At 41.1% G+C, this 17,614-nt stretch overlaps 1 protein-coding gene and 1 long non-coding RNA gene across 10 annotated transcripts in view; one reads left to right on the top strand and one right to left on the bottom strand.

Moving 5' to 3' along the window:
- The window catches only part of SLC16A10 (solute carrier family 16 member 10), a 69,494-nt gene extending 66,917 nt beyond the window's left edge, over positions 1-2,577 (bottom strand). For 5 of the 7 annotated variants that reach the window (XM_065056666.1, XM_065056665.1, XM_065056667.1 and 2 more), the window contains exon 1: positions 2,007-2,191. Coding sequence is in view for 2 of the 7 variants with exons in the window: in XM_065056662.1 (XP_064912734.1) it covers positions 2,007-2,382 (376 nt within the window). In the remaining 5 variants the exon portion in view is untranslated. Of the gene's footprint in view, positions 1-2,006 lie in introns of all 7 variants that reach the window. The other 2 variants (XM_065056662.1, XM_065056663.1) reach the window with 2 other exon arrangements.
- An 81-nt stretch (positions 2,578-2,658) lies between these two features.
- On the top strand, positions 2,659-17,362 carry LOC110364558 (uncharacterized). 3 transcript variants are annotated; one of them, XR_010471295.1, is made up of 6 exons: positions 2,659-2,870; positions 7,241-7,295; positions 13,277-13,634; positions 16,063-16,160; positions 16,263-16,299; positions 16,447-17,362. It is a non-coding gene; the product is annotated as an uncharacterized LOC110364558 (long non-coding RNA). The 3 variants fall into 3 exon arrangements; XR_010471294.1 differs by having other exon boundaries at positions 16,263-17,362; XR_010471293.1 differs by having other exon boundaries at positions 16,063-17,362.
- The last annotated feature ends 252 nt before the right edge of the window (positions 17,363-17,614 follow it).

The raw sequence follows: 17,614 nt of genomic DNA, 5'->3' as shown, positions 1-17,614 counted from the left end.
TTTTTGGGATTTTTTGCAGGATTAGAATATTAGACTTTGTATTCAAAGCAAGAAAACTTTCATTATAAATCCCAGTTTTCAAATTCATTACATCTGATTCAAACTCAGTTTCGGCTGCCTGTTTTGAGTCGCAATCAGTTTGAACACAGAAGACTAACTAGATTACATACTATAATCAATATTATGGGAGTGATCAGGATAAGGTTTTCTCTAACACTAAAATCCAGCTGACTTCATCGTATTAGTCACCCTTTTCCTTCCTACAGCACGCCAGCTTATCCATCAGTGTTCAATAAGAGATAAACTAAGTGCAATTTGTCATTTCTGATCATAGCTCCCCTTCATGGCAAGCTCAATATTGTATCAGAATTTGTTTAGTTCAGTTCACCCTTGGTCCTATCTTCAACAAGATAAAAAATAGCAGACAAACAGTTTCTAGGCAAAGAAGTTCAACATTAAGGAACAAAGAGTCCTGTCTGACAGCTGCTGTTTAGCCCTTTCAGTGCCCAGACTCATTAAGGTACTTTTGGGTATTAAAAGGAAAAACACCATCTTATCTGCTGTTCTGCTATTTACAGGAAGCACTTTTGTATTTGCAGTCCTCCTCCTTCACATGCACACATGACATCTAGGCAAGGCATCTTATGCAATTTCCCCCCACTTATACACATTTGGATTTAAAAAAGCAAAACTAGAGTCTTCTGCACTACTGATAGGAGAGCACATCTGACAAAGCAAAACAAAATGTAGCTGCAGCTTTTTTTTAAATAATACTTTATGCAGAAGGTGCCTGCTGCATCCAGGGCTCTGAACTCTTCCTACTCTTCTAAGGAAGATGCAAAACAACTAGGCTATAAGCAACATTTTTTTATCTCCCACTCTTGTCAGCATTTTGGTAAATTTTCAAAAGCATTGGTGGAGCTTATAAAGGTCTGTAACACCACTATGTACTGATAAAGTTTCCTAGAAAGATTACACCTCTGCGGGGCTACATAACCGGAACATTTTTTTTAGTAAAAAAAAAAAAGAATGTTTGCTATTTTAATACATAAGCTACCTTTTAAATATGCCAAGTTTATTATCATTCACTACAATAAATTATTATGACTAGTAATTCTTTATTATTGTGAGACAGAACCCGCATATTTTCAACTTACAAAGTCAAAGCACAAGAACTTACATAACATGTGCTCACTTCTGAATTAATTGACACTTACGCATTAGAATGACTTAGATTAGTAACAGCAGAATGGAGATTTGATTGCAATAGTGCTGTTGTGTCCTTAGAGTCTAGTAAACATCATTAACTTTACTGGTGAGTTTGGGGATATTGGTTACAGCAAGAAAGCTGCACATCAAATACTGTTTTGAGCAACTATTAAGCCCATTCTCTACGTATTTTCAGTGTCACTACAACCAACTGCTAATTAATCATTTAGACTAATCATCAGGCTAATGTGGGTGGAAGAGAATAAAACTTTCTGGGATCAAGACACACATTTTTTCCTGCAATGCACGCCGACCGATGCCGATGAACACTCCAGTGGAAGCAGCCAGAGCACACCTGCTTCCCTCCTCGCAGCTTCTCCCCCACGCCTCAGGAGCTCGCTGCCCCAAGCCCTGTCTGCGGGGCACGGCTGCTCGCAGGGAGCAGAGCGGAGCTCCTCTCCGCCTCGATCAAACGAGTATTTCCGAGTCCCTCAGCCCAGCCCCACGTGCTTGCGGCGGGGCAGGCTCCGGCCCGGCCCTCCGGCTCGCCCCGAGGGCTCTGGCAGCCTACGAACAGAGCGGCAGGACGGGCAGCAGCCGCAGCCGCCCCCCCCGGCCCAGTCGCGGGCCGGTCCCGACAGCCCCGCGGGGCACGGACACCGGCAGCCGGAGCAGCCGCACCGCTGGCAGCGGGAGCTACCGGCCGGGGCACCACCGCCGCCCGGGCTGCGGGCGGGGAAGGCCCAAGGCGGGAAGGGCTAGCAGACACCCCAACTCCTTCCCTCGTCGCCCCTCACCTGTTTTGAACGCCAGCTGCTCATCCTGGCCGCCGCCGAAGAGGTGGAGCATGGAGACGAAGAGGACCCCGCACGAGTTCTGGATGCCGAAAACGGCGCCGTTGCACCACATGGCGGCCAGCATCACCACCCAGCCCCAGCCGCCCTCGGGGGGCTCCGGCGCCTCGCTCCCGGGGCAGCCCGCGCTCCCGGCAGCCTCCGGCGCCGCCCGGGGCTGGTCTCCGCTGTCAGCACCACCGCCGCTCCCCGGGCACCACTCGCCGCCGTTCTCCCGCCGCGGCTCTACCACCACGGCCGGCGGCGGCGGGCCGGGTAGGGGGGCGGCGGTGGGATCCCCCGTGCCCTGCGGCGGCAGCTGCTCGCTCACCGGCGCCATCCTCCGCGCGCCGCTCCCGCCTTGCGCCGCCTCGCGACCTCCGGGCCGCCGCGCGCCTCAGCCCCTCGCGGCGGGAGCCGCGGGCATCCTGCAGCGCTCTGTCCGTGCGCGCGCGCCCGCCCGGCCCACACACGCGCCCCCTTTCTCTCCGCCGCGCGCGCCGAGGGGTTGACCCGCCGCCGCCGCTTTATTTTAAAAGGGGGGCTCCTGTGGGGGCGTAAGCGGCACGAGGGCTTTTCTCTGCGCCGATTGGCTGAAGGGAGGGAGGCGGGGGGGCGATGTGAGGGAGGTGCAGCCACACTCCTCTTCCCCCCCCGCCCGCCCTGTTCTACAGCGGGGCGGGGCCGTGGCGTATCAGCGGCGGCGATGATAAGCGCTCGTGCCGCGGTCCCTGGCCGTCGCCCGAGGAGGGGGCCGGGCGCGAGTGGTGCTCGAGGCTGGAACCTCGCGCGGAGCGGGAGGCGGGCGCCTCAAATCTTCACGCACAGGTACCGCACGCTGCCCTCGCCGGCCTCGGCGGGGAGAGCAGTAAACAAGCCCCTGGCCCCGCTCCCAGACGGAGCTGGTTCCCCGTGAGACGGGGCAACTACACCCAGCCGTGTCCCGCTGCGGCCGCTCTCCCTGGGCAGCCGTGAACTGAGGGAAAACTCTGAGACTTCCCTCTCCGGCGGTCTGCTGACAACAACCAAATGGAGGAAAAAACACCCCAAAACGCTGAGCGAGAGGCGGCTCCTCCGCGCCGCCTCCTCACTGCCCCCGCGCCCGCGTGGACAGCCGTTGCTCTCCACTCACGGCCGTTGTCCGGCCCTGCCCGGCGCTCGCTGTGCCCCAGGGAGGTCGCCATCGCCCACTGTCCCTCTCGAGGGCCGGGGGAGGTTCGGACTCGGGGCTGTCAGTCCTGGTAAGGGGACGCCCCGCTCCAGGGCTCTCGGAGTATCTGCTTTCCTCGGGGAGCTGCTCTCCGGGTCAGCTCTCCACCTCCCCATGGCCACCCTTAGACTTTGGCAGGGTGACCGTGGTGAAACCGTTTCTCCCAGATTTTTTTATTTTTTTTTTTTACAAACAAAGAGAAAATTCTGTACTTGCACACTTCATGAAATGCTTACCGCTTCCACAGAGGCATCAACTCCTGACCTTTCCTCCCCACAGCCAGCAAAGTGAGAGAACTGGGAACGCTGAGGTCATGAGTGTTATGTCACAAGCCTTATGACTGGTGATCTTGCTTCCAGACTCTCAAGTGTGTACCTGTTGATGTGTTTGGCAGCTACTTAGGCTTTAAGCAGCTTGGGCCTGATGAGGAAGAGGGGTTTCTTGAAAGAAAATCAGCAGATTAAATCTGGATACTTCGTTCTTCCCCATGAGACCTGGAAGGCTCAAATCATCCTGTTGGATTCATATGCCATCCCCATTTCTTCCATCAGAACTTGGGCTGCTCCTACAATATCTGTTGCATCATCCAACTCCCGTGCCTGCCTGTTAAAGCTTCTTCCTCCTTTTGTGACCCTGAATCACCTTCTCCTGCCTACCTACCAGTGGCTGCATGGGGAAACAAAACTTAGTCTGAAATAAAGCCCAGATTCTTCAGACCATGCCTTGTTCAGCACAAATTACTTGGTCACTCTCCACTTGAAAAGTAGTAGGTAAAGAAAGAAAGTCATATAATCACATAATGAAAGCCTGTGTGATAATGCACGTTGCACGGGTGTCAGGTTTAAGAATGCCTGGCTTTTAGAACTAGTTGAACTTTGGATTTTTAATTTTGCATTTTTAGTGTCCTCCAATTTGTCTTAAAATAAGATGGTTTTTAAAAGTTTACAAATAGATTTATGGTAAAAATTAAGTGCATTTTATAGAAGCACTAATCTTGCTGCATTCTACCTTTGGCTAGCCATGCCTATCTAAGTTAAACATAAAACTGTTGCATATACACATAAAACAGCAGCAGAATATGTAAAAAATAAAAGCCCATAACAAAACACATGATGGCTGTATGAAATACATAATCATCGTCAAAGCAAAGAAAGCACTTTTGACCAAGCATTGAAAAACACATCTGTTCCCCCTAAGGAACAAGTTTTAATGCTTATGAAAAACCCCAAGCCTATCATAAGCTTAAATATGCTCAGAATAATTAATAAGCAATTTAAAATGCAAAAGTTAATGCTTCACCTTCTGTACTCCAGCAAGTCTTTGTCCAGAGGCTGCTGTACAAATCTGCTGAGCTTTCTTACAATAAATCAGGCTTCATCCATGACAATATAACAGCTTTGAACAGTTATGACAGAGTGAAACTTTTTTGGAACCTGATTCAATCTTCATAATGTTTGTCAGGAATTATTAACTTAATTAAACTTTTGGTTGTGTAGAAATAAACAAGGGCAAAATCCAACACTGGATCTTAATATGACAGGTCAAAAGGGGCCCAGTGCTGCAAGCTCTTAAAGATATTTCTAACTTTTAGTTAGAGTCCTCGTCTTAACTACCTTCCTGAATCAGGGGCTGTGAACTGTATGATAGATGGTCAAAATAGCTTAAGGGAAGCACTATACATTTTTTTTTCTGGTTTGGACAGCATTCAGTTAAGCACGAGACCAATTCCTTCTCCACATGTGTTTCAATATAATGTTTATGTACTACAGTTTCGTTTCCCTCTTTCCCATAGACACTGTCAATGGTTCCCTCGCCCTTTTTAAAATAAAGGATATTGTGTGCAACTTTTACTTCTTGACATTATTTAAAGTAGATTCCAGCTCTAAAGTGTTTCTTTTACTTTGATTAGTATAAAATAACTATTTTCCTTTTCTTCTCACATTATTGGGAATGCAGACTCACAAAATCTGATTCCCCAGCACATACGATTTTTATAAATTTGATGGCTGAAACTATTCTGCATGTTCCTTCAGTATTCTGTGTTGTATTGTCCTCTTGCTATTTATCTAAAATAAGAAAAAAAAAAAAAGGTTTATCAAGAAGCAAGGACATATAGGACCTTCTATTACAGGCTCTTTTTAGAAGCCTTAAGCAGAGATCTAGGAAAACTTTGTACCTTTTTGCTCTCTAGTACACTCTGCTTTTGTCGAGAACTAAATCTCTTCCCTTTCAAGAGAGGTCTCTTGAGAGCTCAGCTATTTCCCTAGTAGTTCCCAAGAACAAGAACAATAAAGTCTCACTCTTCATAGTCAGATACTTTTTTTCAATCCCCACCTTCCACAGAAAATGTACTTTGCAGAAAGAATATGGGCAGGTTTGACTTCAGTTGATTTCTAAAGTTTTTGTAACCCTGATAACTCACAAGAAAAAATAAAGCATTGTCATTTAAATTTTTGCTACCCTTGGGGCTCTGTTATTTGAGCCTTGCATTTTCACAAGAAAAATAGTTTAAAAAGAAGGGGAAACAGAAAAAACACGGACATGAGACAAAATAAAGAGATTACGGACTTGTATACAGGTAACTGTATCCATGTCAGCTAAATTGTTAAGAGCAAGTGCAAAAAAAATCATATAACCAACACCAAAACAGAGAGGAAAGTGAAAAAAATCAACTGAGAACAGATAAGCTGAGAAATGCGATGCGAAAAACACTTTGTTTTGGTCTAAGATTTGTTCCTGTTGATAGTAATTTACTTATTTTACATGTTTTATTAGTACCCTACAGCTGATAAAACAAAGAAACAGCAGTTGTGCATACAAAAGATATAATGTTCATGACAAACATCTGCTGGGGTGATACTGAGGTTATGCCTGGTTTAGGACCACTACAAAAAATGCCAGTGCCCAAGTGGGAATTTGCTTGGCCTTTTGTGGACTCTCAAAAGCAAAAGACCAGGAAATGGCATCTTCTGAAACCCTATTCGAAATTCTAGTCAGCTCCTTATTAAACATTCACTCACTTTCTCACAAACTATTGAAAACAGATCAATACTTCAGTAGGTCTCACAGGCAGCATTTTCTTCAAGCGTAAGGAATGTTTCAATTGCCAACTACTTTAAAAAAAACAATTCTATAATTCAAGTATGCTGTTAGTGACAATCCAAGACAACTTTTTCCATAAATCATTTTATTTGTAGAGCGTTTCAAAATTATGTAATGTTCTGCAAAGGTAAAGTGGACAGGATGCCAAGCCTGAAGAGTACATGTTCAGAGAGTCTTAATTCTTCCTTCTTCTGTTGACCTGATTAGAATTTTTACTCTGGCATGCCTACGTCATCCAGCAGGTAAAAAAAAAATAAAACAAAGTCTTTAGTAGAATGCCTACATTTTTTACAAATTTGCAACAAGTGGTCTAATAGATGCAAAACCAAGAAAGCTAAGCACTGTAGAGAGAGGACATGAGGCTAACACAGAATTATGTGACCACTTATACTAGTGCATGCTCTCAACAATGAAACCTTCTTGTTGTTTAGTTTTCAGCTAGTTTTAATAATGCACCTATTCAACAGAAGGATTTGGCCATAAGTCAGAAAGATGAGATAAACAGGATAACCATTAAAACACAAAAACATATGGTATCACCAACTGCGTGAAGATCAACATTAGGTTAAATCCCATTCAGTAAGCAGTGTTTATGCATCTCTCAGCCAGACAGGATGTGCTACTGATGTTTCAGACTGATCTCCAGCTGAGCAGCATGAAGTACAGGGACTTCATCTCACTGCTGAAGCAAATGAGTCACATTTTCAAAGATAAAAAGCACAGATTTTACTTGCTTAATGTAAAAAGCGTTGGGAGTGTCTAACCTTAGGTTTAGCATTTGATAATACCTACAATAAAAGTTTCCTAAAACACTATTAGTTGTCAAGACATAGGTCCCCTCCTACTTAACGAATAGCTAAAAAATTTTCTTTTTGTCTGTTTGAAGGAGCAAGAAGAATGAGAAAGAGAGCAGCCTAAATGACTGACTAGTGAAGCTGAGGGTAAGCAACATATCCAATTCCCACTTCTACAGTTACTTAAACCAGTGCTAGACTTAACATTTTCCTCTTTTAGGTTCACCTAAAGCATGGGTTATGGCTCAGGTCTGGCTCCTATACAAATTCAATTTAGTTTTTTTTTTTTTTCAATGATGTGTTGATGGAACTTGACAGGCTGTTACCTGGCACATAGTTAACATATACCTGCTATTATTAAAGGTGAGCAAGTAAAAGAAAGCGATAGTTACTAGCTGTAAATCTTTGGGGGGGGGGAGGGGAGGAAATAAAAGAACTGTAAAATCCCCCCTTGCAAATCTCCAGTTGCACAAAGCTAAGATTTTGATGACACTTCTAGTGTAGGATTCCTGTAGCCTACCTTGTCTCTGTCTCCACTTGAACATCTGATTAGAGCTGGTCATCTACATAGTGTGGTGGGAGCGAATAGGGAATTCCAGGGGACAAATTACTTTAAACATTAACATTTTTGATGAGATAAGTGATATTAAAGGAGCCTAGATGACTAGCTTAGATATACATGTGAGAACTCTGGGCACCTAAAATTTGGTGAAATTAATCCCACCCTCAGATATTAAGTTGAGGAACATAAGATAATTTTTATTCAGACCCCAAACATGGAATTTGTTTTGATCCTATTGGAAAATGAGGAAGCATGAAGCATACATTGTCCTAGCATGATCATTCACCTCCTTCTTGGCAGTGAAATAACTAGCACCGTTGGTAACATTCTCATTCAGCTTCAAAGTTAACATTTGTTTCAAATGAGGAGGAACTGCTTCAAGCAATTGTTTTAGGCTGTCTTCAGGCTTGGTTTGGTACCGCTGTCCAGGTCAAGTAGTTCATATTGTGTCCATTATCATAGGATCTAAGCACCACGAAGTTCCTTCCTTTGTTTATGTGGACTTAATATCTTCCAGACCACCTTTGCAATCTCAAGAACTCAATTTTTTTTTTTTCAACAAAACTCTGGAGCATCAGAGAAGCAAATGTTTTAGCAAATAAACCAAATCTGCTTGTTGTCTCAACGCAGATTTTTGTTATCTGCTCAGTTGCTATTTGATTGACTTTTCAAAAAGCCCAAAAAGCAAAGAGCTAATACCTCCACCAATACAACCTAAGTCACAAACCACCAAGAACAGAAGTGACACTAATCTTGTTTGCTTGCTTTTTAAGAATTCTAATTTCTATTCAAATTAAATTAACTTTATCACGATTTTATTTTTTTCACTTTTAAAGTGCTTCTATATTAAAGGCTACAGCAAGGGTTAGCAGGTGTTAGTGGCCCCATTTCAAGATATGATTTACAACACTGTCAGCATTTTACTTACTAGATAAACAAAACTGTTTATCTACGTGAGTCAGTTCAAATATTAAGGCATATTAAAACTGTTAACAAAGTCTTCCATGTAGAAAGTCTACTTACCTTTGCAAATTGAACGGATTTGTGTTAAAAAATACAAACATTAAAAAAAATTGACATTTTAAGGGTAGCATAAGGATACTAAATATATCAAGGAATATTTTCAGGTTGTACACATTCACATTTAAATACTTAAACTATATAGGACCTAATAAATATAGGATAAATCACTTTATACAGCATATTACCTTGGTGCTACCACACAAAAGCTTCATTTCATTCTACTACTCTAATCACAGAGTTGCTTTAATATATAAGGGAGTAAAAGAAAGGCAATCTTTTTTCTTTTTTTTAATTATTGTGCCAGCTTTACATCTATTTCTTAAGTATTATCTGAAATCCTGAATTTAAAGTTGAGTATAACACAGTCTGTTGCATGTCAGTTCAGAACAAAATTTACATACTCTTCATGGTTCAACCTATATTTGGTAATATGGGTAAAACAGATTTCAAAAAAGTCATATGGAAATGCCTCATTCAGTTTGCAATGACTGTGTTTTGTGAAATAAACATAAGGATAGTTGCCAGTACCATCAATTATCTCCTTTCTCTCAAAAGCAGAATTGAGGTAAGACTTGAATTGACAGGGATTTTTTTTTAAAGTTAAATAAATCCCATATCATTGCCCTTCCTCTAAATATATATTTACTTAACAGCTAAGTAAAAATACACCACTTCCTCAAAAGTAAGCACACAAATAGGCCCTGCACTTTCTATTTATACTCCGATAAAAATCCATCCTTACCAGATGAATGGGATAACCTCCACTTTAGGTATATAAATAAAATAATAGAATACAGGAAAAAAAAAAAAGAAGAAAAAAATAATGTACAGTATAACATATGATCACATTAGTCATCTAGTCTACCAAACAGCTGGTTATTTATAGTGCAGCATTTCCTTGAAAGCCAGATGTATATTGTCCAGATTCAGTAGCTCCCAAGTGCTCTTTGCACTCCCTCTGAAATAGCATTTTTAGTAACTCAAGGGATGCAAATAGACTAAGATTCCTCTCTGGGAAACTTAGATTGCATTCCCTAAGATGGATAAAATTAATAATAAATTTGCTTTATCATCATGATGATCTTCTCAATTATTTAAAAGAAAGACCATTAGAAGATTCTGCATTACAGCGGCATGTGATCACAAAGATGCAACACAACAGAGGTAGTATCAGTTTTCATGACAAATTATTCAGTATATAAAATACCTATTTAAGTGGTTGTGTCTTATATTTTAGTTACAACAACTTTAAAATTAAGAAAAAGGTGAGTCTCCCCTCCTTCTCTCACCAGGGTGGAATCCAGGTAATCTTATTTAACAGTAAATTTTCCTTGAGACAATAATATTTAAAATTAAATGACATTCCACCTAAATTATTATACTGAAAGCCTTCAACTCTTCTAGGTTCTCCAAGTACCATCTTCTGAACCTTTAAGAACTTGCCAACTGTTTGAATAATATAGTGCACGGAGTATCACCCTTTAAGGGAAAGATCGTGTGCTCAACGTGGACCAAATAAGCAATAAGATCTAAAACCAAGCCACTTAAACTACATGCATGATTCCTGAACACTTAGAAATCTGATTTATAACCATACACGAATTGGTGTATCATAGTTCCAAAATTCAGTTTGCTGGAATTTACTGTAGGATACTACTGTGTCCTAACAGGATTTTACAATTAATAAGACCTATCGTGCTACTGACTGGGTATCAAAACTGTGTGCTAGATGGCGTACAATTATTTTTGAGATAAATTTGCTATGGAGAATATAATTATTAACCATTAAATCATCTCAGATTTTTATATCACTAACAAAACATGCCTAGTATTCTCACTAAGAATGTCTCCACTGACATAGGGAGGTGATCTTAAAAATAACCTGGGACCATTTATGTTTACAGAAAGAAGTCCCTTTGATCTTAAAGCATTTTGCTCATTGTACTTCTTCAGGATATCTGACGTACTGCCCACCAGTCAGTAGAAAAGCAGAAGCTGAAGGACCATAGGCCCTTTCCTATACATATCAATATATGTCCACATGTAGAAGAGGGTTGGATGTTTGTTTTGCTTTGTCTTGTGAATTAGTTTAATATATCATGGGCACATGGAAAAAGTTGAACAAGAAGAAAAAATTTCTCATATAAGAATTCTATTATATTGTGGAATAACTATGGAGCTTTAACTTCTGTTCACATATGAACTATTGTGGAGTAGCTACAAAGCTTTAACTTCAGACTTTCTTTTACTTTACACAGTGTAATAACTTGCACCAGCCTAACAAATGGGTATAGCTAAAGTGGTGTTAAATCTTAGTATGGAAACACTTGTTAAAAACTTGCTCACCTGAATACATCCAGTCTCCTATCTGCTTTTCTCCTTGGGAAAAATAAAGTTGTTAGAAAAATTCAGTGTTAGAAGGGTTGATTCACTCCAATTTAAATATAATTAGCAAAATCGTTAGGCAAGCTGAAGTTGCCAGATCTTTATAGCTGGCAATACCTCAGCCAAAGTACACACTGTTTTCTGTTTCCACTATGACATTGCAAGGCTATCACCTAGAAAAAGCAGTTTTCTGGTTGTGCAACAAATCCAATTGTAGCCAGGTATTAAAGACACAAATAAAACCCCCAACCTGGTGTTTGACTTCAGCTTTCACAGTAGCACTGATACTTCAGGGTAACCTACATGGGGATTTGAGTGCCATTTTTCCTCATTTTGCTTCTCCTGATATGCAGGAGCAATGTGAGCAAGCTAGACTTCTGAGTTTTTCTAGCCAAGATGTGATCTTCTCATAAAGATGAGATGTCAAGCTCATTTTGAGGAACAGATATAAGACATTAACTGGAAGCACTAATTGCCACTAATTGTGGGTTGATTTCTGTTCTCTGTTTAGGCATCAATTTGTTGTGGTTGTGTCCAACTTTAGTCTCCCACGTTTCAAAGACTTTCTGACGCAGGTAGACCCAGTGTTCCTAACTCTGGATTTCTCAAGCAAATTGTCCGATACAGATCCTGTGTTTAACCCAATTTTCACCGTCTCTTCTGTCTCTTACCCCCAAACGAACCCTCCTAATTACTTAGATAAATTCCTTCTGAGTCTACCTTACTGTTTCCTAATAATGTAATTTCCTAACAACAGTTTTCAGAAACAACTTTAGTGTTAAAGAAAGTGACACAGGTTTAGTACAGGAATTTCTTACCCCTGAACATGTAAGAGTTACAGATTTGTTTGGTTTTCAACAAACTTTTGAACATAGTCCCTGTGATCTGCTTCAGCTATTCACCACCAGCAAATCCTGGGCTTCCTTTGACGCCGGAGGCCAGACAGTCCCTCCAGACTTCCGCTGCAACTGGCTTGTTTCTTTTTTGACAATGAGAGGGCTTCTAACGCGGCATGTCACAGAGCACTGGCCACTAACACAGAAACACAAGGCTGGACATCACAGGCTTCTGGTCTGTTTGCAATGGCTCAGGAAAGGACCTTGGGTTAAGAGCTGTTAATCACTCTCTCAGTCTAGGAATTCATTCTCTCAATTACTGTTTGGTCATATATCAGTATGACTGGAAAGCAAAACATAATATTGCAGTCAGTCTGAAATATTGAGTGTCTAAAAGTAAACTACCCTTTTTGGCAGGACCCCAAGTTCCTCTTCCCACTAATTTTCCTTCTTTGCTCCCTTCAGCCCGCAGTCTTACGTCAGGGCAACTGAGGTTCGAGCCATGCAAAGCTAGATAAAGCTTGCTTCATATCCTATTTATGCTTCTTGAGACAAAAAGGTCACCAGAGAATGGTTTCACAAATGTTTTCACTCACACTTACTGAAGACTTCTGTACTGCTTTCTGACCAGGTCAGTGTGATAGCTGGGAACCAAACCGTAAAGCCAGCATGGACCTCCTTCATAAACCTTCCTCCTCCCTATATTGGGATTTACCACTCCTGAGCCCTAAAAACTCACAGCGTTCCCTGAACACCACATTGTAGTTAGCTCTACAGAGCCATTTCATCATGAAAATGGAAGAGGAATTCAGAGAAGGAGAAGGATCATGTTAGTGTATTTGTCCATTAACCACAGGTCTGACTTGTTGCCTTGCTGCCTTTTTACATCATTCCTGAAACATTCTCTGTATTCAGCAAAGGACCTAACCCAAATTTACGTTATTTTCCTGCAGCAGCTTTCTCTGCTAACCTGTTCCAGAAGTTTGTAATTTATGACATATATTATCCTTACTTGCATGGTCTGCTTTTTTTTTCCTTCTGAAGTTAAACAGCTCATTTCCTCTACATCTGTAACAAAATTAGGAAATGCACACATACATTACATTTTTCTTTAATTTCAACACTCCATGTTGATCAGGACCCTTTGACGTGGCAGGAAGCAACCCAGAAACAATGTAGATTTTACAATACCTTTAAGAGGGGGACAAAAATCCCTGTACTGCATGTTATGACAGCATAACAAAGAGTTAAGTGCTGAGTGAACAACTCAGAACAACATTGAGTGCTTTTCTCCTTAATGTATAACTGTGCTTATTCCACAGACCGAGAAGCTCCATACCTGATCTGTTATCAGTTGACAAGAAAGCTCAACTCCATTTCCAGAGGTGTTTTTACACTCAATATAATATTACAGAGACTCATCCATCCTAGATTCCTGTTTCTAAAAGCTTTTAAGGCCACCTAAGGATCTCTTAAAGAGCAGTAATTGCCATCTGCTGGTCAAGCCGGGAATGGTCTTTGTCCACAATGTGTTTCTTCATCTGTATGGCTAAATTTGGAAATGGATTTGAGCAAAGGACACAGTACAACCGACAGCTGAGTCTACACACTAGGACAGAGGTGTGCACGTACTTCACTGTCTCACGCTAGAAAAGGAGGAGAAAAACTGTAGAGGAGAAGGTGAGTTTGGGGGATCCATGACATTACTATGGTGTGTTGAAGTGTTGATTTAAAAATAGATAGCCAGCAAAATTATTGTTATCTTCTCATCTGGAAATAAAACTTTAAATTTTATACTTTAGAGTGACAAAAAGACAACATAGAGGCAACACCCTTGCTGCTGGGAAAGCCAGGTATCTGCAAACTTCTGTCTTCTGGTTAGAGTCACAGTAGTACCTGCCCATTCTCACCCAAAATCCTACGTAGCAAGGCATGCTCTCTCCCTGACTCTCCCCTCTCATCTGCTTTTTTTTCCAGCTGTGAATTCTTATCTCCCAAGCCCTTCTGTCTCCAAAATCATTTTGCAATCCACCTCAACTCTGAGTCAAATAATTTCTCCTCATCATTTTAATTCAGAACCCCCATTTTCCATTTTGTTTCTCCATCTTTCCCTAATTCCTCTTTCTTCCCAAGACTTCCTACTTTTCCCCTACTCTTGCACTCCTTCCCATCCCGAACCTTCCCACCCAAAGAAGCCTCAGTGCAGGCCCTCACATTTGCCCCAGATGCTTGACTTCTCCTGCTCTGCCTCTTCACAACAACCCTACCTCTCTATAAAGTCTGGCTGGGACTTTCCACCTCCACAGGAGGTGGAAAGGCATGACGAGTCTTGGGAAGTGCACATACAGAGTAGTTCTATTTGAATACCTCTCTGATAACCACCCGTTAGGTGGTAGTAAACAGGAATTGGAGCCCCCTCTCAGCCTTCTCCTCTGCAAGCTGAACAAACCCAGCCCTCCCAGCCTCTGCTCGTGCAGTATGTTCTCCAGCATCCTGACAATCTTCGTGATCCTCCCTGGACCCTCTCCAGTTTGCAGATCTTCCTTTTGCTCTGGGATGGCCCAAACCAAACACAGTACTCCAGACGTGGCTCCGTAAGTGTCAGATACAGGGGAATAATCACTTCCCTCAACCTGCTGGCCATGCTTTTGCTAATAGAGACCAGTGTGGTGTTAGTCTTCATTGCTGCAAGAGCAACGTCAGATGCCTATTCAGCTGGTTGCCCACTGGCACCTTTCTGCAAAGCTACTTTTTATCCTGTGCATCCCCAGCCTGCACTGGTGCACTTTGAATTTATACAGCAGTGAATTTTTGTACTCTATTTCCCTGCCCATGCCAGGGGGCTTGGAACTAGATGATCTTTAAGGTCCCTTGCAACCCAAACCATTCTATGATTCTATGATTTTCCTCTTCATAAGTCTTATTTCCCCATAATAAGTCTTAACATTTGCTTTGCTTTTTGACTCTGAGTATCGGTGTGATTTTTTACTCTCTAAAATAATCACAGGGTCTCACTCCCAAATAGCCATGGTTAGCTCAGAACACATCCCTTTTTAAGCCAATGTCAGGTTGGTTTGTTCGTCATTTGTGTGTACCAACACTGAATTTCATTTGAGTGGCATTAAAAATGCAGCCTCAGAAGAATCTTCTGGATACCTTTGCAGGTGACACTCAGCTTTACAACATCAAGTTGTCTGACATTACCAGCAAACTTTGTCACATGTTACCAAACTACGAGCTATGGAAGAATTTGAACATACCCAGTAACTGGGAAACAAAATAGCAGGTTGAATTCAATACTGAGAAACATAGATGTGAAAAAAACTTTCTCTAGGTACATAAAATAATGGTCTGTAACATGTTATTATCATTAGAAAGATCACTAGAGAAGAGAGCTCTTGGACTTATTTTGGCTCCCTCTCTGGAAGCAATAGCTCCCCTAAATAATACTCTCTAACAGGCACATAGAACGTTAATCATTATTAAGAAGGGAAAATCAAAAAGAAAATGTTGCACATATCAGAATTAGTCATGCAACAATACCTTTGATATTACATCTAGTTTTCTTCTTAGAAAGAATATAACAGAATTAGAAAAAGTACAAAGAGGAAATTAGCACTATGATATAGGTTCTCTATGAAAAACATTTAAATTTATGAAGACTCTTCAGCTTGGGAAAGGAATGAATAAGGAAACTGAGTCCTATAAAATCATAATTGGCATGAAACAGGTGAAGGGAAATATTTATCTGCTGAGTCTCAAATAATAGGAAGATCCAAGAACATGGTCATGCCTCAAGTTTAACCCAATAATACTATGTCACTCACCGAAACTAAATTATTAAACTAATCAATACAATGTTTAAGATGCCAAATTATATATTTAACAAAACAATAGCAAGAGTCATAGAAGAAAGATGTGGTAACAACTGAACAAAACAAACAGGAGATTATCTCCAACTCAAGAACTTAATGGACTGGAGGTTTCTTTAAACTGCGAAATAATAGGAGATATATTGAAATAAAGTTCTGTGGAGTTTTTCCCTGTTTTCACACTCTTTCCCAAAGCACCTGGAATGGAACACTTAATGCTCATTTTAAACTTCCAGGGTGAAGCACAAATGCAGTTCCTTCCTACCACAGATGTTGCTGTTTATTTACCCGTATTTGGGGCAATTATATGGACCACCCATCCAGCATGTAAGGGGTGAGTCTTACCTTTGGGAAAGTAACTCTAAATCATGTCCCCTCAGGTGAAAAGAACTCTTGATGTGAACTGAGTGTGGTTGTTTTTTGTCTTGTGACATAGGTGAAAATTTGAAATGGACAGAAGTAAAAATGTCAAGGTAAAGCACTGTGCTTCTACTTAACTGAATTTCTTTTTCTTCAACTTATGAAACATTAGCATTGATATGTGCATTACCAGCATGTTATACTGAATATAAAGGTATGAAACGTTTCTGTGGTCACAAATAACTTTCTTCTGTCCTCAGAGTTTTCATTCAATGGGAAGTTTTGGATTTCATTCTGATTTGGAACAACACAAGGTTTGCAAATGTTGCAATTCCCAGAAATTCCATTTTCCTAACAGCTTGTTCCTCATCACAGACTGACTGTGAAACACCAGTGTGTTTGTCTGGAAAAGGAAGGTTTGTGTCACTTACAAACATTCATCTTGTAGATACCTTTGTTCATACAGCTGCTAATTCTTAGCCATTCCACCAAGATCTCCCCCTCAGCAGGAAGCTGGAGCGGCAGTGAGCTCACTTAGATTTTCTGATCCATGGAGGCTGGATCCAACAATTCTTGTATCCCACACCCAAACTATCGATCTAAAACAACAAACTACTTTAATTGCACACGTACTTCTTGGCAAGCACAAAATACAAAAGAGAAATAACGATTCTTCAAACAAAGAAACAGGAATGCTTGTTCTCATTAAGGGTTTCCCTTGAATTTTACTCAATAGCCATAAGGAACAAGGTTCTCCAGGGCAGACTCTTCTGCAATGTGTGGTTGCAAGTAAACAAGAGCCCTTGAAGGATAAGATCTTAAGGTATCTTGTTTTTTGTTGTTTGTTTGTTTGTTTATTATTTTAGGGAGAAACTACAGGAATGCAAGAAAGCCATGTTCAGTCTCTGAAAAGCCACATGCTACTTCAGTATCTTAGTGAGGACTTTTTCTTTATACTGAGTTTTTTTTACTATGTCTAGCACAACAGGGTTCTGGGATCCTTCTCAAAGGAACCCGGGTATTGCTGTCCTACAATAAATAAATATTGTAAGCATTTAAAACTTGCTATTCTTGAACATTGGACTGTGATTTGGATAAGAATAGAATAAGATTTAAGACAAATATCCAACAAATCTGCTATAAAACAGACTGTTGAGTAAATATAAAACCAAGAAACTGTGGTTTGTGATTGATTTGTTTGTTTGTTTTTTAAATAAGTCTCAGTGGGACCTTTTACAAACGGAACATTGTTCATGATCCTCAGGTAGGAATAAGTCAGTTTGTACTGCAACACACTTAGGCAGGCCCATGCAGACAGTGTACATGGGAAGGGGACAGCTTTCCTCTGTGTGCCATGCAGGAAAAGATCTTAAAGATCTTGTTCCAACTTTGATTTTATAAGTTATGATTCTTTCTCCCCTTCAAAAA

Source organism: Columba livia, chromosome 3 (assembly GCF_036013475.1).
Source record: "Columba livia isolate bColLiv1 breed racing homer chromosome 3, bColLiv1.pat.W.v2, whole genome shotgun sequence".
Taxonomy (NCBI): Eukaryota; Metazoa; Chordata; class Aves; order Columbiformes; family Columbidae; genus Columba; species Columba livia.
This window is presented reverse-complemented; position numbering and strand designations above follow the sequence as displayed.